Source organism: Gavia stellata, chromosome 10 (genome assembly GCF_030936135.1).
Source record: "Gavia stellata isolate bGavSte3 chromosome 10, bGavSte3.hap2, whole genome shotgun sequence".
NCBI classification, from domain to species: domain Eukaryota; kingdom Metazoa; phylum Chordata; class Aves; order Gaviiformes; family Gaviidae; genus Gavia; species Gavia stellata.
The window spans coordinates 9,070,875-9,090,469 of NC_082603.1; the positions used below are offsets into that span (position 1 = coordinate 9,070,875).

General features: G+C 52.7%; 2 protein-coding genes across 2 annotated transcripts; both read left to right on the top strand.

Moving 5' to 3' along the window:
- Window positions 1–33: 33 nt before the first annotated feature.
- C10H1orf226 (chromosome 10 C1orf226 homolog) lies at window positions 34–3,252 on the top strand. Its single transcript, XM_059821635.1, is given in 5 exon segments — window positions 34–168; window positions 170–300; window positions 426–439; window positions 731–998; window positions 1,085–3,252. Coding segments are annotated over 5 exon segments (1,014 nt in total). The 5' UTR covers window positions 34–60; the 3' UTR covers window positions 1,578–3,252.
- Window positions 3,253–3,970: 718 nt separating this feature from the next.
- Window positions 3,971–19,354, top strand: UHMK1 (U2AF homology motif kinase 1). The gene is made up of 8 exons (XM_059821700.1): window positions 3,971–4,256; window positions 5,350–5,642; window positions 8,455–8,646; window positions 9,437–9,531; window positions 10,451–10,527; window positions 13,729–13,827; window positions 14,782–14,870; window positions 15,359–19,354. Exons 1-8 carry the CDS (start codon window positions 3,971–3,973, stop codon window positions 15,503–15,505), a joined length of 1,278 nt encoding a protein of 425 aa, XP_059677683.1. The 3' UTR covers window positions 15,506–19,354.
- The last annotated feature ends 241 nt before the right edge of the window (window positions 19,355–19,595 follow it).

Here is a 19,595-nt window from a genome sequence, read left to right on the forward strand (position 1 = left end):
GAGTGTGGCTCCTGCACCACTGGTACCCGTAACATCATCGGCTACTGTCACAAAGGGCTGATGTCACACGTGTGTGCGGTGCACAGCAGGATGCTTCTGGGCAATGGGCTCAGCCCCCGGCCCCTCTGGGGAGCTTGGCCAGTGCGAGGGAACAGCCAGCCTGGGCTGGAGAGGGAGCCTTGGTGGGGTGGGCAGTGCACAGCCCAGGCTGTGGGTGCCCCCGGAGAACCCCTGCTGCTTCCTGGGTGCCTGGCTGATAAGGGCCCCACGTAAGTCCCATCTTTGCAGGCAGCGTGGCAGGTCTGGGCAAGGGGTCAGCAGTGCACCTCGCCCAGCAGCGTGGAAGGCACAGGCCCACTGGCCCCTTGCCATTCCCTTGGTAAATCCTCTCTCTCTCTCTTTCTTTCCGCAACCTGCTTCCCAAGTCGCTCAGTGTCAGGTAAGAGATGCTCTCGGTGTGTTGGCAGTGCCAGCGTGGAGCCCTGGGCTCGTTTCTGTTCCGTCTCACCCCATGCTGTCCCCACTGCATGCACTGCCCTGTGCGGCCCTGGCATGGCCTGGCTGCCCACAGCCTCTGCCGGGCTGCAGGAGGAGCCTCCCTGTCCCCCACATTGCCCCCCCCATGCTGTTGGGTTGGGAGCTGGCGGGCAGCTCTGGGATGTGCTGTCCCTGCTGGGGTCCCCCTTCCAGCCCGGCTCACACCCCCTCTCTGTTCCCTTTTCCCCTCCAGTGGACCAGAGCATGTTTGAGAATGCCAGCGCCAGCACAGCACCCACCCCACGGCCACAGCACGTCCCTGCCGCGGCGGGCGCCCCACTGCAGCCCTCCCGCCCTGCCGGCAGCCAGCACCTCCGCAACCTGGGCAAGGCCGTGGGGGCCAAGGTGAACGACCTCCTGCGCCGCAAGGAGCCGGCCAGCCTCCCCAGCGTGGGAGTGATGGAGGTGAATGCCAGCGCTGGGGCCATGCTGGGCACGGGACAGCCGGCCAGCGAGGATGGGTGAGTGTCCCCATGGCGTGGCCATTGGGACAGGTTGGAGGGGCCCTGGCGTGGGGCTGCATGTCACTGCTTCTCTGTGCTTGCAGGGCCGTGGGGCTGGACACCTTCCCCCGGCTGGACCCCCCACCCCCCGTCACCAAGAAGCGGACACCACGCGCCCTGAAGACCCCGCAGGACATGCTCATCGCGCCGCAGGCAGCAGGGACCAGCACAAGGAGCAGCACGGAGGAGCTTCCTGAACTGCCTGCAGCCCACCCCGACCCCGCAGAGGAGTGGACGGGGACGAGGGACCCATCCCCTCCAGAATGCCCTAGGGTCCCCAGCATGATCAGCAGCCCAGAGCTGAGTGGGGACCAGCCCACCACTGCCCTCCCCGTGCCCGACCTCATCCATAAGGGCAGCCTGGAGAGCCAGTGGCGAGCGGGCGAGAGGGCCACCGAGACCTCACCCCGTACAGAGAAGCCCTCCCGGAGACCTGGGCTGGAGCGTGAGCCACCGGGGAGCACAGCGCAGCCGGAGCCATGCACCCCCGGCCGGGAGGTGGAGGGCCCCCATCCTGACCTGCTGTCCTTTGAGTAGCAGTGGGGGAGCCACGACGGGGACACCGTGGGGGCTGGCTCTCCCAAACATGTCTCTCACTGCCACTTGCCGTTTTTGGGGTCATTATTTTGCAGAGAGGGAAGCCCCAGGGTGGCAGGAGCCATTGCTGCCCTAGCATGGGGTGTGGGAAGCTGTGACACTCCATTTCTCCTCAGATTCCCAGGAGGGGCACAGCCTGTCCTGCCACAGTTTCTGCAGCCCCATCCCGGGCCTGTTCACCTGTCATTGCAAAGCTCCCGTCCTGCCAAGGTGCCACCATCCTGCCTGCAGCCAGGGGCCACGCTGAGCTGGGGACCAAGGGTGAGCTTGCTCAGCAGCATGGTTCTCATGCATGGGTGCAGAAGTGCCAGCCTGCCCCCAACCCTGTCAGCTGTGGTGGGGCGAGTGTCCCACAAGTGTCCCCCATGGTTGCCCACATCTGGGCTGGCTGCCCCAGCCTGGAGCGTGTCCCAGCTTACATCATGTGCTTGCTGAGATACCCCGTCTTGGTGTGCCAGCAGGTTCACCCAGCCCTAGTGCCCCGTGCCAGGGAGCCAGCATGGCAGACGTCCCCAAGGCCTTCTCCAGGTGCCAACCCCTTGGCGTTAGTCCTACCAGTGCCATCCCTCTTTGCAGCGGACCCCCAGCCGCAGGAGACCTGCTCACAGCACGGGCTCTGGCAGGGAGCAGGGCTGGATGCCTGGGGCCGCATGGCTGCTGGCCAGTGGGCTCTGGCGGGGAGTTGAGCTCCCCACGAGATCCCCCTCCAGCTTCCACTTGTTTCCTGGTCTCACCCCAGCCACCACCGACCAGGCTGACCTGCCCAGGCAGGCAGCCTGCTCCGTGGGGGCCAGCGCCACCACTCTCCCTCATTTCCTGGGATGGTGATGTCTTTGCGAGACTGGGACACAAGAAGCCACGCGGTCCTGATACTGCTCTGTGATTGTTCCTCCATGAATTACAGGAGAGGTTAGCCAGCCTGTGGACCTCTGGGCCGGTGCAAGGAAGCAGCCGTGAGATGGCACTTTGCTTAGAGCTTTTATGTGCATCCTCACTGCAAAGGTGGTTTTGAGAGGACAATCTCCAAAGACCAGTTTTGGGCTGGAGGAGGCTAGGGGCTCACGGATGGGGCACCTCTGCTCGCAGCTCCTCCTGAGCCACGCAGGGTGGTTGGGCTGAAGAAATGTCTTCCACCACCCAAAGCCACGTTGTGGTCCTGCTGAAGGAAGGAGGCCGTGAGCGTGGATCCCTTTGCCCTGGGAGCAGCCACCATGCCCTCCCTGCCTGTCAGCGTGGTGGGTGCCATGGCGGCACCGGGGCTTTGCAGCGCTCGGCCCCTGGGAAGGTCGTGCTCGAGAGCGAAGGGGCCGGCAGAGCCGCAGGGAGCCCGCGGCCAGCTGAGGTGTAACACGCCCTGCATGTACTGTCATGACGCTGTGCATGGCCGATGCCACCCCACAAACAGCAATCTATATGAGTATGTATACGTGTACGCTGCCTAGACCTACACTGCATGCTATATGTTGACGGAAACAAGGGCTCGTAGCCCCTCTTTGAGGAACCCGCATTTTCCAACCCTGCCGATCACAAGGGAACCTCGCTGCTGGTCCAGTCCCTCTATTTATGTTGTCTAGGGCGCGTGTATAGTTTGGGACAAAGGATGCAGGTTGCACAATAAATCTTCTTTTTTACCCACCGACATGTGGCAGTCCCTTGATGGGAGGGGGCCGCCTGCGCCAGCTCGGTATAGCCCCGCAGCCCCCCAGCGAGGCCGGGGACCCGCTGGACGCTCCTGCGTGCGGGCTGCAGAGCGGAGGAGCGAGGCAGCGGCCCCGGCAGCCCCCTGCGGCTGAGGGGTGCCGGGGAAGGCCGCCCTCCAGCGCCGGGCTTGCTGGGGGGGTGGCACAGGCCGACGGGGCCTGCCACGGGTAAGCCCCGGGGTTGGGGAGACAGACATCCCCGCAAAGCACCGCCAGAGGCCTGACACCTGCCACAGGCAGCCCCACCGCGGGAGCCAGGCCCAGCGGCACGGCCACGGGGAGCCGCGGGCCGTCGGGGGAGCTCGGCGGTGCCCAGGCTGAGAGGGCGACATGGCCGCCCCGCGGCGCCCGACGCCCAGGGGGCGGGACCCCCGGCCGGGCCCGCGCTGAGGGGACGGGACCCCGCCCGTTACCGAGCGGAGGGGGCGGGGCCCCGCGCAGAGCCCGCCCCGCCGCCGGCTCCGCCCCGCGCCGCGGGAGGGGAGGGGCCGCCGGGCGGTGCCGCCGCCGCCCCGCCCCGTTTCCGGTGTCATGGCGGCCGGAGCGCGGCGGCGGCCGGGGTCGGGGCCGGTGCCGATCGCGCGGCGGTGGCGGGGCAGCGGCGGGGGGGGCGATGTGAGGCGGGACGGCGCCATGTCGGGGTGCGTGTGGGGCGCGGCGCCGCTGCTGGAGGCGCTGGGCCGGCTGTGGGAGGTGCAGGCGCCGCTGGGCAGCGGCTCCTCGGCCTCCGTCTACCGGGTGCGTTGCTGCGGGGACCCGCGGGCCCCCCCCGGCGCCGTCAAGGAGTTCGTGCCGCCCCCGCCGCGGCCCGGCCCCGCGCGCCGCCCCGGCGCCCGCCCGCCCGCCGCCGACTGCGCTGAGTACGGCTTCCGCAAGGAGCGCGCCGCGCTCGAGCACCTCCGCGGGCACCGCAACATCGGTAACGGCACCCCCCACCCCGCCTCGTCCTCCAGCCTGGACGCGCTCCGATAACCACCCCCCCCCCCCGCTCCCCAAACCCCCCTTCTCGGGGGGCCCCCGCAGGCACTCCCTATCCCCGGGACATCCCCCCTCCCCCAGGATAGTCTCCCCCGGGGCAAACTGGTGTCTCCAAACCACCCCACCCCCCCCCAAGCAGGGAGGGGAACCCCCAACCCCTTTGGGAATATGGGTTCCCTCGCCCCCAAACTGACCCCCACAGGCAAGGCTGGGGGCCCCCAGACCACTGTGCCCCTCGGACTGGTACCCCTGGGCAGGCAGGCTTGAGGGCCCCGAGCCTGCACACCCCAAAGCAGCATCCCCGCGGTGGGTGCTTCTTGGTACCCCCTTGGGGCAGGCCCCTGGGTACCCCTCCCCTTCCCTGGGCTGGGGGCCTGCAGGTCACCTCCCCGGGTGGGCAGGAGCAGGCGAGAGACGGGCATCACCCTTTGGGTAGGCAGCGCAGGTCCCCGCAGGCAGCGCACCCCTCAGTCCCCCGTTGGGCAGGGCTGCCTGAGCCGCCCCGGTAAGAGCCGTGCTGCCCCCGGGCTGCCTGCCTGGGTGGGAGTGGGCTTGGGAAGGGCCAGCACGTTAGAGGCGGCTGCTGGAAGCCCCCAGGTTCTCCCGATGCTGATTATTTTTTGTCCGCGTGAAACACTTTTTAATGCTGTAATATACCTAGACTCACACAGGAAGAGATTGGCAGATGTCCCAAAAAGAGTGGTTCTACCTCCATTTTACCCCCTGGGATCTGCTTATCCATGTCCCAGAGGTTGTCCTGAGCAGGAGCGCCCAGCCCCGTTGCTTTAGCAGAGCCTGGCGGGGCACTGGGAGACCAGCCCATCCGCCGAAGCCCAGAGGGGTGACAAGGCTGTTTTTCCCCTGCTGCTTCCCTCTGAAGTTTGGTTCTCCATCTCTCTAAACATCACGCTGTGTAAAACAGATGAGCTGCCTCCTGCAGCTTTTGTGGTCTTCTGGGCAGTAGTGGAGAGCAGTGGAGCGTGATGACCGTGTAATTGCTCATTACCAATGTCTGTCGATGCGTCTCTCCGTAGTGACGCTGTACGGCGTGTTCACCAACCACTACTCTGCGAATGGCCCGTCTCGCTGTCTCCTGCTGGAGCTGCTGGACATCAGCGTGTCCGAGCTGCTGCTGCACTCCAGCAACCAGGGCTGCTCCATGTGGATGATCCAGCACTGCGCCCGAGACGTTCTCGAAGCCCTGGCATTCCTGCACCACAAAGGCTACGTGCACGCAGACCTCAAGCCACGCAACATCCTGTGGAGCGCAGAGGAGGAGTGCTTTAAGCTCATTGACTTTGGACTTAGCTTCAAAGAGGGGAATCAGGTTTGGAACGTGCTGCTCTCAAAGCAGTTGGCTCTGTGTTGAGTTGTGTGGGTCTGTGATGTTCTCAGCTTATGAGTGTAGGAGTCAACGTGACCTGATCAGAGTGGGAGCTGAGCTGGTGCTGAGGGTTTCCTGGAAAAAGGCTGGAATGTTGTCTGGCCCCAGAAACAGACGCTCGTGTTCCCATTCTCCTTACATGTTTCTGGTTTCTGTTCATGTCTTAGCCTTTGTGCTACACATGACCACGAATTCCAAAGTTAATGATGCACTGAAAAAAGTGGTGTCTCAGCTTCCTGGAAAGTTTGCGAGTTTTTATGTGGTTAGACAAGTGGGAGCACCCAGGTCTGTAGAATTTCCTTTTATCATCCCTTATCGTATGTAGTAGTAATCCAGGCTTCACCATCAGCCTCCCCAGTCAATTGCATTATCTCTGGCAGTGTCCTTGTGCTTGTCTTTACTTTCATCCTGTCTTCAGCAGCTTCCCTTTTTCAGGAAATCTGGATGTTTCTTTCCCGTGTCATTGTGTTGACGAAAGCCCATACTCTGGTTGTGGGTAGGCAGTGTTCGTTCTTTCCTGACACGGACAGATCTCTGTTCTGCTCTGCTTCTCCCATTTGCTGGGCTTTCAATCCCTCTTCGTGCCGTCACTTTTTTGTTTTGGTGATACTGGGTTTTGTTCATCCTTGCCCTTTTTATTCTCTTCCATGGCCTCTGATGAAAGCAGAGAGCCTCCGGACGGTCTGCTGTTGGCTTGATAGAGCTTCCTTTCACCCCTCCCTCTTGTAGTAACCGCCCATGAGGGGTATCAGTAAAGCTTTTTCATCAGGTAGCCTCTTAGAAAATTTGCCTTTAATCACTGGGTGATGGGCAGTAAGTCTAGTAAATGAGCTATGATTTTTCTGTGCAGACATTGTCCTAGCTTATCTCTACTCCATGCACTCTACTTATTTAGAGGTTTTAAATTCATATATGTTTTTTACTGGTTTACCTGGTATTGACAGGACAGCCCACTGATCTGTGAATATCAGAGGATTGTGTGGGTGACCTGTCTCTGAATTCTTTGGTACACAAGCTGTTTTTAATGTTTGTGCTTCTTAACTCCTCCATGTTGTTCTTCATTTCTCCTACGTTCTTGGCTGAATGCTGGTTTGTGCTGGTAATCTGTTGCTGCCTATCAGCAAAAAACATTCTCCTGGTGTCCTGTGGCTTAATGTAGATATCTTTTTTTCCTTCAGGTCCGTGTTTTGCTGCTTGCTCTGTGAGTTGCCTTATAATAGTTGATCGGGTGTTTTATTTGCTTCTGTGGTTCCTTCCAGTCTGCTTTCTTTGGCCTGAGTTTCCTTTGCCCCTTCTCGGAACTGCTGGCTATATGGGTAAACCACCTGACCCTGCTTTGAACGTGCACCGGGTATCAGCTTCCCCTCACCACCCCTGCCTTGGGCAGCAGCGTATGTCCGTAATTTCCTTATCTGAGTCAAGACTATGCTACTTTTATTTGTGACAGCTCTGCTGTGCTTATCCTTGCATAACTTTTCCTGCCGTTACTGTTTAACAGAGAATGGCTGTACATAGAGCAAGGTCTCAACCACTTAAATCTCTCAAAACGCTTTAGATGGTAGGAGTGAAATTCCATCTCGCTCTTTTGCTGGTGGCATTGACCACGGTGTTTTCTCTATCTCTAAATGTTGTTTGGTGGGGCTGCTAAACTGCTGCTTTTTGCCATGCTGGAGGTTCTGCTCTTTGCTGATAGGAGGAGGGACGCTGATGAGCAATTTGTGTATCAATTTTTCTTTGACAGAGCTCAGTTGCCTGAAAATGTCTTTTGTAAAATGTATTTTCAATCAGAGAACCAGATAATTCTGGTTTGAATATATTCCCCTGGTAAGAATTCCCAGTCCTGCGCTTTATCCAGGAAGTAGGCTTGCATATTCTTCTGTCATTCCTTGAGTCACATCAGTATGTCTAAAATGAGCCCTCCCGTGTTAAAAGACGCAGCATGCAGTTTGTCTTTGGACACTTACAAGACTTGGCTAGGTAAAGCCAGAGCTGACTGATCGGGTATTGGCTGTGAGCAGGAGGCTGGACTGGAGACCTTCAGAGCAGCCCTTCCAGCCAGCACTTGTGTGATTCTATAATTTCCTGTTTTCTTTTAAGCAGGCAGCGCGTGGGCATTTTATTTTACTCTGCCAGCCGTGGCAGCTGGGCAGGTATTGATTGCTGCAGCGCTTCTGGCTGCGAGGAGAAGGAGGAAGAGGTGCGTGGGAAGCACCTTTGATAATTTCCTTGTCTGAGCGTTAGGTGCCTGCTTCGTTCTTCTAACGTTTTGTTCCAGAGAACGTCAGTACTTGAATAGTGGCAGCTGTTATTGATCCTCACTGTTCAGACTGGGCTGTTTGTCCTCTCATGCAGCCGACGTGGGAGCATATTGTGGGTGTTCGACCCTTACCCTGAAACTTCTAGCATCTTCTGCACTTGTGAGAACTTTATGGTTCATGGGCCAGGCTGCAGTGACATCCAGCCTCTTCCTCCCAGCAGTGCTGTCTTTCAGAGAGATCAGACGTTAGTGGGATGCCTGCTGTTTTGTTGGGAGATGTTTTCTCTTCCAGACAGTCCTGTTTTTTTCCTCATCAACACAGCAGTATAGCAGGTTGAACTGCCTGCCGAACATGACTGGCTGTACAATGCTTTCTGTCAATTTAGCAATAGTATTTTGGTGACCCATTTGGAAGGATGTCTGTGAACTGATTTAAGGATAAAGCAGAGAACCTGAATCTGGAAAATTAACTTTTTCTATGTGTTTGATCTTCCTTAGGATGTGAAATATATTCAAACAGACGGGTATCGGGCTCCAGAGGCAGAACTGCAGAACTGCCTGGCGCAGGCAGGGCTCCAGAGTGAGACGGAGTGTACCTCTGCTGTGGATCTGTGGAGTCTGGGAATCGTTTTACTGGAAATGTTCTCAGGAATGAAACTGAAACATACAGTCCAATCTCAGGAATGGAAGGTGAGAGAGAGCTGCTGCAGGCGTTCTTGCTTGCACCAAATGAGTTGTTGTGCTTCTTGTTCCTAACCTGAATTTGTGAGGTAGTACCTGGCAACTAGGGAGTGTTTCCAGGATGTTTCTCTAATCCTGTTGCCTTGAGAATTAAGGTTCCAGAGCCTTAAAGACCCGCCTGCCCTGTGGGACTGGCATGTCTGAATGCTGCCTGTGTTCAGGTTACTGAAAGCTTAGGGTTCCAGGAGTCTGTGTTTGGAGCCTGTGCCTTGCCAAGATTTGGGAGGTGAGTTGCGCTGGCTGTAGTGTGGCACAGAAGGAAGAACAAAATGGATGGCTGCCAGCTAGTTCGGCAGCACAATGACAGCGGAAACATTTGCTGGTTTTGGTCTAACGATAGGTCTAATTTGGGGATCTTCTTGTAAGTCCATATCCTGAGAAAACAAGAGAAACGCTCTGTGTTGTGAGCCTGGAGCCTGACTGTCTTCTGTTCTTTATGAAATAATTTTGTTTTCTGGTCCCCTTCCCAGTAAGAGTATCCTTTCATCATCATAACATCCACAATAACAACAAATTTGCCTGCGTGTGGAAATTTCCAGCTTTTGCACAGACAAATGGGAAAAACTTCATCTGATGTGGGCCTGCTGGTTTAACCTGTGAGGCTTGAGCATTGGGGATCTCTTGCAAAGCACCACAGTACCAGAGCCCTCTGCATCCAGTCCAGAAAATGATGGGATATTGCAAGCTCTGCACTGGTCTTTTTTTTTCCTCCCTAAGCAATCTTTCTTTTTCTTTCCAGACAAACAGTTCTGCCATCATTGATCGCATATTTGCCAGTGAAGGGGTGGTTAATTCAGCCATTCCAGCTTATCACCTCAGAGACCTTATCAAAAGGTATCTTATCATATTTACTAACTGTTGCTTAAAGGTGTGCTCTGTAAAGTCTCATGCCTTGCTCTTGGTAACTTAGAGCCCACACGTAACACTTTTTTTTTTTTTCTTAAATCTCCCTGCCACTGTGCTGGTAACAAGAGCAAGCATTAGCAGAGACGCTTCAGCTTCTGCGATTTTGGCACAGTTTGGAGTAAGCACATAAAGAGTATCAGTCATGATGTTAATCATTTGCTGTTTCAGTGCTTTGCACTGCCTGTCAATGAGGTTATATTTGGAGAAAACTGGAGACTTTGCTGCTTTAGGGGAGTGTTTGTCAGAAACGAGGAAGGGGGACAGACAGTGCTGCTTCTCCATTGCCGTCAAGATTCAAATGCGCTTGTGCAGCTTTCTACTGAGAGATCTGCCGAGGGGATTGTTTTCACTGTCCTGTGACTCTGCTCTGAGGCTACAGAGTGAATGAAGGCACAACTTGGCAGAAATAGCCAAGTAGGGGATGTTCTCAGGCAAGCCCTGGGCTATTAGCTGCTTTGAATACCATTTGTGGAAAGATGTGGGAGCTCCTTGGAGTGTGATCACTTTCATGAGACTGCCTGTGTGCCTGAGACATGGGCTAAATGGCCTGGGGAGGTGGAACTGGAACATGTCGTGTTCCTTGTGAACTTGTAAGTGAGCAACTTCCATCATTCAGCGCTGAGAGACATCAAGAAGGAAAGCCTACTGTACCATGTACCCAAAATGCTTTCAGGGGATCCTTCTGGTGTGCTTCAGCCATGAATTGGAAGATGTGCTTCTTGCTCTTTTCTTTGTACCATAAGCATCCCAAAGATAGGGTATTCCTTTCTAGTGGCTTCCAGCCTGAGTTGAATTTGTCGATGCAGGCATGTCACGTGCAAGAGCATAAGGATATCTTCTCTTCCAGCATGCTTCATTGTGACCAAGGAAAGCGAGCCTCCGCTGAGAAGGCTTTATGCAGCCCGTTCTTCAGCATTCCCTTTGGTAAGCTGTGCACGTCGCCCCTGCTCATGGCTTTCTCAGCATGTATTGGAAGCAGCACAGAGTGCAGTTGAATTGTGTTGTTTGTGGTTCAGGCCTCATTGCTGCTACTTTGCTCTTTGTGGCGCTTGCCAGCCCTCTGCAGTACCACAGCAGGCAGGTCGGAGCGATGCCTGTGCTCTCAGTGCTGCTCTGCCCCTCTAGCCCTGCGGGCTGTTGCTTTTCCTTGGTTGGAAATTAAATTCTGCCTATTAAGTTCTGCCCAGATCAAACTGACCAAGAGTATATTGGCAGCAGCATTCATCTGAGGGGACAGAAATAACCAAGGTATTTACGTAGTATTGGGACTGTTCAGGTTCTTTTCAAGAGTGCAGTGCTATTTATCGTTTTTCTTACGACAAGTGTTTCCCAGTTCAGAAGCAGGAATGTGAGCAACTAGGGCAGTGGCTGGTGGTAGCATCTGCTGCTGCCTCCTCTGCAGAGGTTGAATAGTCCCGGTGTGTTCTCATGCTGCGAGCCTGTTTTTGCAGTGACTGGCCTGCCTCTGCTGGTGCTTGTGTGGCAGGTCACGCACAGATGTCACTGTTGCTTTCATCTGGCACTTTCTCTTCAATTTAGTAAAATGGTGGTGGTTCCCCAGGACCCCGACATGTGGGTTGCAGGCTGTCGGCAAAAGATGGGCTGAGACCACCCTGTTCAGGCTTGTATCACTCCCTGTTTTCTGTTCCAAAAGCAACATGGTAGCATTCTCCAGAGCTTGTCTGCTTTCAGGAACACCAGTGATGAGATCTGCATCCAGCTTTTCTGCAGCATAAATTAATGCTTCAGGCATCCAGCTTCTGGCTGGGCTAGCATTTTCCCTTGAATCTTAGCCCTGCTTTTCTTAAGCTGCTTGGTGTACCTTTCAGTGGAGGTTGTTAAGTATTGCCTTTTGAGGTCACATCAAATTACTGGCATTCCTGTGTATTAGGCAAAGGTAACAAAGTTATTCCTGTTTTCAAACTTCTCTTGCATCTCAGAAAGTGGGACTGTTGTAATCAAAGCCACCTTCCGTGGCTGAACCTTGCAGCCAGTATTGCTTTAGAGCAGAGGGAATAGTATATTGGCAGTGCTTTCTGGTCTAGTTTTAAACACACAGACCTCTAACTGTACCTAGAAAGGTGCTTCTGTGGTTAGTGCTACAAGTTTATATAACAGCTTCAGTTTTTCTTAGTTCTCTTTGCTGGTTCTCTTCTTTGCCAAACACAAATTGTCTGCACAAAGAAGTATTTACTGTTGTTTTTCTAGGAAGTCAGAAAATGATCTGTCATTGCCTTTCACTTGGACATGTTTTTTCTGTTTAGAGCAAAGACAGCTGAGAATGGCTTTCCTTGTCATTTACAGCCAAGTCTCGACTTTCCAGTTCATCAACTTCTTTCCTGGGCTGCTTGCAGGCTCTGTGTTGTCAGTGCGGTTGGTATCACCTGGCACTTTGAAGAGGAACAGAGGGGCTGGGCAGAAAGTACCTCCTAGGGCAGAAGAGTATTGCCAGAAATGCATTTGTCACTTGGTTACAGGAAGACCAGATGGCTCTGAGTCCTAGGGGTTGGTTTGTCTCTCTTTCTGAAAAAAGACGTGTGAAATGAAGGGCAGACTTACTTGAATAAAAGGGGCAGCATATAAGACCAAGGTGACACTTAAATGTTCTTTCAGTCCCTGGTTCATCTGATGTTGTCTCTTGGTTGCCAACAATCCTGTGGAAGAATGGTCTCAGAGGTTCCCTTGGAGCTGGAACATGCCTGACATTGTCTGAATGCAGCACCTTTCTTCGAAGAGCTCTCCCTGAGAGCTGTCTGGGCATCATCTAGACTGATAAGGCCTTTCATACTCTAAGCTTTTCATAAGGACTCTTCCATGTCAGGCAGGAGGAGATTTATAGCGTGTGTGCTTGTCTGTCATCTCTTGCACTATGAAATCAACATCTGCTGTCTGTACCTGGCAGAGATATCATCTCCCTTCTACGTATTGTGTGCTTAGCGAAAATACAACACTTTTCCAAGCTGTCTTTGCAAATGTAGTCAGAAAGCTCAGACTGGAGAATTGGAGCTGCTTCTTCTCTTTTTTCTCCGCTCTCTCACTGTCAAGTGGGAGAACTGTGAGGTACTGATATTGTGTTCAGTTGCTGTAGCTGCCAATACAAATGAAAACATTAACACTCTCCAGGTACTGAAAGTTGGACTCCCAGATCTTAAATTCATGATTGGCCTACCAGTCCCTTTTAGGAACATTAAATCAAGCTTTTGTCCCTGGAGAAGTGACACTGTCCCTGCTGCTTTGAATTTCTAGAGAACTGGATGTCCTCTCAGACGTGAATCTTACAGTTTAGTGTTAGTCTGTCCACCTTGGCTGTTTCCTTCTTCTATGGTAGTATGCTACCTGTTCCAGGCCATCCTGCAGCTGTTTGTTTTCTAGAGCCAAGCGCCCCATGGCAGCGAGCTTGATTTCTGCTCCTGTAAAGTCGTTCACAGGATCACTGCTTACCCACCTTGTGGCCATGCCTTATTCTACAGCACTGCGTTGTTCAAGTAACTAAGTAGTTTTCCCCGTTTCTGTTGCAAGATTCTATGGTGGTTCTCAAAACAGTGCATTACAGTTGGATTTTGAAGGGAGGAGGGTTTACATGGTGTTTAGGGAAGAACTGAAAGATATCCTAGAGAGAGATGAGGCTTGTGCCTTAGTATAGCTTAAGAATTGAGTTACAGAAGCTGGCCGGCCTGTTTTCAGCTTGTCTGGTAGCAGTAACAGGAGAGGCAGGTTGCAGAGTAGTTCCTTCATCTTGCATCTCCATATGTACAGGGCAGTTTGCTCAACTAACATAGCTCTTGAGGTCACATCAGTTTCAGAATTTGAGCTAAGCAGACGTAACTCTAGTCTTAATTTCTGCTAGCTTTGTAATTTTAAAAGCAATTTCAGGTGCTGGCCTCAGTATAATTGCAGAGTGCACTGAACCCTTTGGAAGAGTCTCTCAGTGCACGGGTGAAGATAAGTTGGAAACAGGGAGAATACAAACTGTAAATGCAGGTAATAGTGGAGAGAAGCAAAACTGTACTGCAAAGAGCAGTAAGTGCTTGTGTATAATTGTGCATATTGAGTCCACTTGCTGTTTTCTTGCTCCTTTGGACTTTGATTTCTTTTCTTCTGTCTAACTCTGTGGGTGTCAAACAGCTCCCCATATCGAAGATTTGGTGATGCTCCCCACGCCTGTGCTGAGGCTGCTAAATGTTCTAAGCGATGCTTCTCTGCAGTGCGAAGAAGAATATGAAGGTTGGTGCAAGCTGTGCAATTCCCATACAGCAATGTTGCCTTACAGGCTCTGTTTTGTTTGGCTTTGGGGATGCGAGAGCAAGCAGAAGAGCAATTAATAGGCTAAGAACAGCAAAGAGCTGCTCAGCTGAGACTTGGTACCAAGTGGGTCAACTGCACCAACAGAGAGTAGACTGAAAGATTGAGACAGAAAGCAGAGCTTGTAGTGAGTTCTTGAAGGATCCCAGATTTAAAAAAAAAAAAGTTTATTTTGATTTTCTTCTTTGGTTAATTGCCCACAGACCTCATAATGTGTTTGTGGCTCTCAGCTTCTGCTGGACATGCGGAGGACTCAAGTCCAGTAACAGAGATCCTCAAAAGTTTGCTAGTGAACTTATCCAAGATCTCAGCAGAGAACTGAAATACCTCATTGGAGTTCTTAAACTGTAGCAAACACTATACGTGGTAGGTGGCAAGGCACGTCAGTGGAATTTGCGTTTCTGCTTGCTCTCAAATCCACATGAGTGGCAAAAGCTAGAGAGCTCTGGGGATATGAGTTTAAAAGGCTGGGTTCTGCTCATACAAAGAAGGGTTTGTGGCAGCTACTTTAGTTCCCCTCCTCTAAGTGCCGTAACCAAAAAAAAAAAGCACGCACAAATCCCAAATGTTTTAGCTACTGGAAGGCCAGGCTTTGTGTGCAAGGAAGAGCACTGTCCATGTGCTCCAAACCCTGCTGTCAGGGATTCACTGCCTGCAGGTCTGTGTTCTTGAGCCTCAGTTCAGATTCTTCATCTCGTTATGCAGCCATTAAGCAGTGTCAGCTGCTGTGGCACCTCTCAATTGTTTATTTGAAATTGAGAGGAAAAGACTATCTGTTGACTGAATGTTCTTGATATGTTCATCTGGCCTTCATTTGTTTCTTGGCTCATCCTAGTTTGTGCAAGGTGAAAGACAACCAGCTCTTTCCTTTCCCAGATATCCTGGAAGACATACGGGAGGAGTGTCAGAAATACGGACCGGTGGTTTCCTTGCTTATTCCAAAGGAGAATCCTGGTAAAGGCCAAGTAAGTGAATGGAGGGAAGAGGCTGTGTATTCCCACGTAAGCTCCATGTGCTGCAGGACTGCTGCTCAGTTCCTGGAAATCTCATCAGCCAGTGCTAAAAATAAGTGGTTATCTTGAAGGGCAGCACAGGTTCCTTCCTGGTTATATAAGGTTGCCTAACCTGGGAGGCCTCCAAACAGCTTTAGCAGGGGAACCGGGATATGGGAGGCAAGGGGAGAAGCCAGTGGGTGGGAGAGGAGGTGTTGAGGATGTAGAGCATCATGTTACTTTCTCCCACCTCACCAAATATGCTGCCCTTAGAAATGAGCAGCAAGAGGTGAAATTCCAGTTCAGAGATGCAGCTCCTTCCTTTTTAGCTCCACTGCTCTGGGCTCAACCAAGGATAGAGGGGAAAAATTTGTTTGGGAACTGTTTCCTTGGTTGCAGGGCTGGGAGGGGGCAGGTGGCATGCTGCACTGGAAGTCCTGTTTCTCCTCTCTCTCTTTCAGGTCTTTGTTGAATATGCAAATGCTGGTGATTCCAAAGCTGCCCAAAAAATGCTGACTGGAAAGATTTTTGATGGCAAGTTTGTGGTGGCTACGTTTTATCCACTGAGTGCCTATAAGAGAGGATATCTGTACCAAAACTTGCTGTAGGCAGTAGCAACAATCAGGAGAGTTGTCTTGCTCCTCTTCCTCACATGTTTTACAGTTGAATGTACAAAAGAGCTTCCTAGCCCTGCTTTTGAGTCATCTGTGAAGGAGAGATGCAAAGGATTTAACTGGGCTTTGAAACCTTTACTGCTGCTTTGTGATGTGCAGAGGAGGCCGGGATGGCTTTCAGCGTGTGCTTGTGTGTGTGTTGTGCTTGCTCGTTTACATTGGGTGTGTGGCTTTGCCCCGGCGGGCGCTCGGGTGGCAGGAGTGGTGACTGGGAGGCTGAGCAGACCTTGGTGAGCGCTTTTAAGTGATTTGAAATGAGACAATTTAAAGTATTGGCATTAACACTTGACTTTGCTCTGGAGAGAGGATTTCTCTGTTAAGCTTTCCTATAATGCATGTGCTCTTCCCCAGTGCTGGGGAGGAGGAGGAAGGCTTCCCTGCCTTTTGTTCATATCTATGGTTAATAAAGAACCAGAAGCACCATCCTCTCTGAACTAGACCAGGAAGACTTTTGAGTCTTCACATCACGTAGAGCAGAGAGAGGCAGTGAAATCAGATCTGCTGAGCCTACGGTGTTACCCTGTCGCCGTCTTGTGACCCAAGAAGAGCCATCCGTCTGACCTGGCACAGATGGCATGCTGGGCTTAGGCAGTGTGGGTGACGCTGCCTGTGGTGAGCTGAACTTGCTTGTATGCCTGGGGTGGGCAGGGACTGATGGCAGATACATGTTGTCAGAGCAGTGCCAGCCTCAGTCCCAACACAACCTGTAAGCACTTTGTAGCCTGAGGTGATGTGAAAATCCTGTCGTGTGGAGTCATCTTTCTAGCATATACCCTGTGCTGGCACTGATGCTTCCTAGCTCTGATGCCAAATCATCTGTAATACGTAAGCGTCTTTAGGTGATATTTTAGGAAAGGAGTGCTACAGCACGCAGTATTTGTGTCTCAGCAGGACTCCTGCCCTGCAAGTCTTATAAGAAAGAACAAATACTTGTGTCTCATAGGTCCCACGCTTGGCTTTTCTGTGTTGTGCGTTTTGGTTTTGCATCAACCCATTAGACTTGTAGATTAGAAGCACTGACACTTTTGGTCCTTCATAGGTTACACAAAGGGCCTGAGGCAATCTGAGATGCTGTATGGAAAGGGCTCGCTCTGTCATCAGACTTGACTGGCCAGGAGAAGGTCTTTCCCCGTATCAGGGACAACAGCCACATGCTTTTAGGGGAAAAAAAAACTGGGCAAGCAGCATCACTGCTCCCTGCAGAGCAAGCTCTTTGCTCATGTGGCTGTAATGCGTAGGCAGAAGCTCACTCACGCAGCTGCTGGTACAGGGTAGGTGGTGGCTGTTTCCCAGACGTGTGCAAACGCATACAGCCAGCGGAGCCTCTACCTGCAGGGGTGGGCACTTTGCTCCTGGCGAACACAGCACAGAACAGGCCTACTTAGAGAAGGACCAGCGTATTCTGGCTTGCAGCCCTGGTACCAGTTTTAGTGAGGAGGAGAGCCCTCGTGAATTCTTTTCTACAGCTGAAATACTTGCAGGCAGCTGCCTGAACCATCTCTGACCTTCCCTGGAATAATACCTGAATTACCTTGCAGTTTACTTTTTGCATCTTGCTGATGCTGGACTTGCTGGAATCCTGCACTTAAAAGTTCCTCTTGATTTTTGCCCTGTGCGTGTGCGGTGTGTCAGGAGATGCAATATCTGTAGCATTTCATGAGTCTGAGTTCCTCTCTGTGCTGGTGTAGAGTCCTGTCTACTATGGCCCTTCCCAAACTTCCCCAGAAAGGACCAATCTCTTTGAATTTATCTGTTGTCTTGAGGTGGTAGGTTTTCCGGGGGGGGGAATCCCACAATGAATTTTAAGGTGTGATTTGCTGATCAGACTTTTTCTGGGAATGATGCTACTTTGGTGTACATAGCCGTAAAGCAGCTTCGCATAGATGGGGTGTGTGATTCATTGCTTTTAATTTAACTGTCCTTGCAGTGAAGCACCTTTAGTGTCTGGGAGGAATTGGCTAATTAACTGGGTGAGGGTTTTTCCTATGTGAAGAGCAGTGTTTAAAGTACTCTGAGTATTTGTAGGCATTGACTGACCTTCTCGGCTCTGAGTTGTTGCAGTCCCTGGCAGGCTGAGCCAGGGGTGAAAGCACTTTGGCCCAGAAATTCATGTGTTGAATGCCATCGCGTCAGCAGCATTAAGCTGGCTCTGTGTGTGCCCGTCAGCTGGCAGAAGCAGACCCAAGAGCTCCTGCTCCACTGAGTGCCAGCCCATGTGGGGACACGGGGAGCTCCCCTTGGTGTGGGGTGTGAGGTCTGTCACCCACAGTGGTACCGGGACAGGGAGATCCCAGGGTGCAGGTGTGGAACTTAAATGCATTTAAGTTCTCATGTGCATTTGTCTAGGACTGTGAGCTGCCCTGTCATCTTTCAAGTATATCTCTCTTTCAGTCAGAATTGTGCTTTGGATTTGCAACTAAAGATAAAGAGCCGTGCCGGGATTAATCTTTAGAGAGGAGCTACAACCTGTTCCTGCAGCAGGGTACAGCTGTTCCACCTGAGTTTGGCTGGGGTTTTGTTCAGCTGCTTTAATAGGAGCTAAATAAATCTTCAAGATGCAAACTCTTGCCACCAGATTTTCTCTCTGGATGCTCATTGACCAGGCTTGAGCACTGAGCTGGGCAAAAACCCCAATGCTGCTATCTTTTGTTTTCCTCCTGGCAAGAGTTGAAGATGCTGATCTCTGTCCTGTCACTGGATCCAGCCCCTGGCTTCCCTCTGCAGGCTGTGGGGTACAGGGAGGCTTAGAAACTCCTCAGAGCAGAAGCATTTTATCATTATCCCTCACCCTCTGCCTTCAAAGCCTTTTTCTGTCAAGCTGAAGCTCACTCTGGTGTCTCAGCAAGCTGTTGGTGGCTTGGCATGAGTTTCAGCCCTGCTAAAACCTGTGAGTTTCTTAACTATAGACTGTATCTGAAGTGTGCACGGTGATTCAATCCAAGGCATCTGTCGCGGTGTGTGCCTGAATGGGCCTGGCTTTCCTCATCTCCAAATTACTGCCTGTTGAGTTGCAGAAGTGTTGAGGCTTTCCACTCAGATGCTCCCTAGGTTTCTCGACCCATGCTGCTGACACAACTCCCTCCGAAGAGCCGTCGGTGTAGCACTGACCTGCGTAGTCCTAGCTAGGTGAGAGCTAGACGTGAAAACCCGCAGGCTGCCTGTGAGGGAGAGATCTGCTTTGGTGGGGAAAGGGATGAAAGATGAAGCCTCTGGAGACAGCCAGGGAAGGCTGGTGGTGCTCCGGTGGGATTCCACGGCAGGCACCCGGCCCTCCTCCCCAGGAAGAGGCAGTCCAAGGGGCTGGGTCCCCTGGAAGCATGTGTGTGAACGGGAAATGCGTTGGCGCTCACTATTCCTTGGTGCTGGTTGGGTTTTGTAGGTGATATGACACAAAATGTCACTGCCAATCAAAGAATAGCTGTCCTCCCTCTGCCACCAATGTCTGTCTGGGAGCAAGGAGGGAGAGAGAAAGTTCTTTACACTTCCACCTATTTATTTTATGCAAGGAGAGTAATTGATTTTTAAATCACTGGTCAAAGCACAAGTCAGCTCCAATCTTAGTTCTATTCCTGATTCTATTCTCACTGGTCTCCAGCCACCTAACAACAAAGCCTGAGCACCACGTTGCAGCCGGGTTGTCTTTCCAGAGGGTTCAGTGTACTTCCTCCCGCTGTGCCGAATCCTGTAACCACGTGCCTCCCTTCGGGTTAGATGTCAACTGTTGTATCCCGTCACGCACCGTTGCTGAGCAGATGTGTGCTTGATACAGGTGATTAATAAATGATGCTTCAGTACGAAGCGGTGGTTCAGCCTTTTCTTCTGGGACCGCCGATGAAATGCCACGTAGCTGAGCAAGTTCTCTCTCACCCTGCGCCAGGGCCTCCGTCCGGGGGGGGACAGGGCTGTGACCCAGCCACGGCGGCGCTGGCATCTTGCGCTTGGCACCCGCGGCTGTGGGGACGCGGTCGCTCCGCGCACCAGCGTGGCTGAAAATCCCGCTGGGAGCGCTGGGGTGACCTTTGCC

Bases quoted from the DNA above. Each gene is read 5' to 3' on its own strand.
- UHMK1 (XM_059821700.1), top strand. From the start codon at position 3,971: ATGTCGGGGTGCGTGTGGGGCGCGGCGCCGCTGCTGGAGGCGCTGGGC. The intron at 8,647-9,436 runs GTGAGAGAGAGC...TTTTCTTTCCAG, and splicing joins TCCAATCTCAGGAATGGAAG to ACAAACAGTTCTGCCATCAT. The intron at 10,528-13,728 runs GTAAGCTGTGCA...GGTGTCAAACAG, and splicing joins GTTCTTCAGCATTCCCTTTG to CTCCCCATATCGAAGATTTG.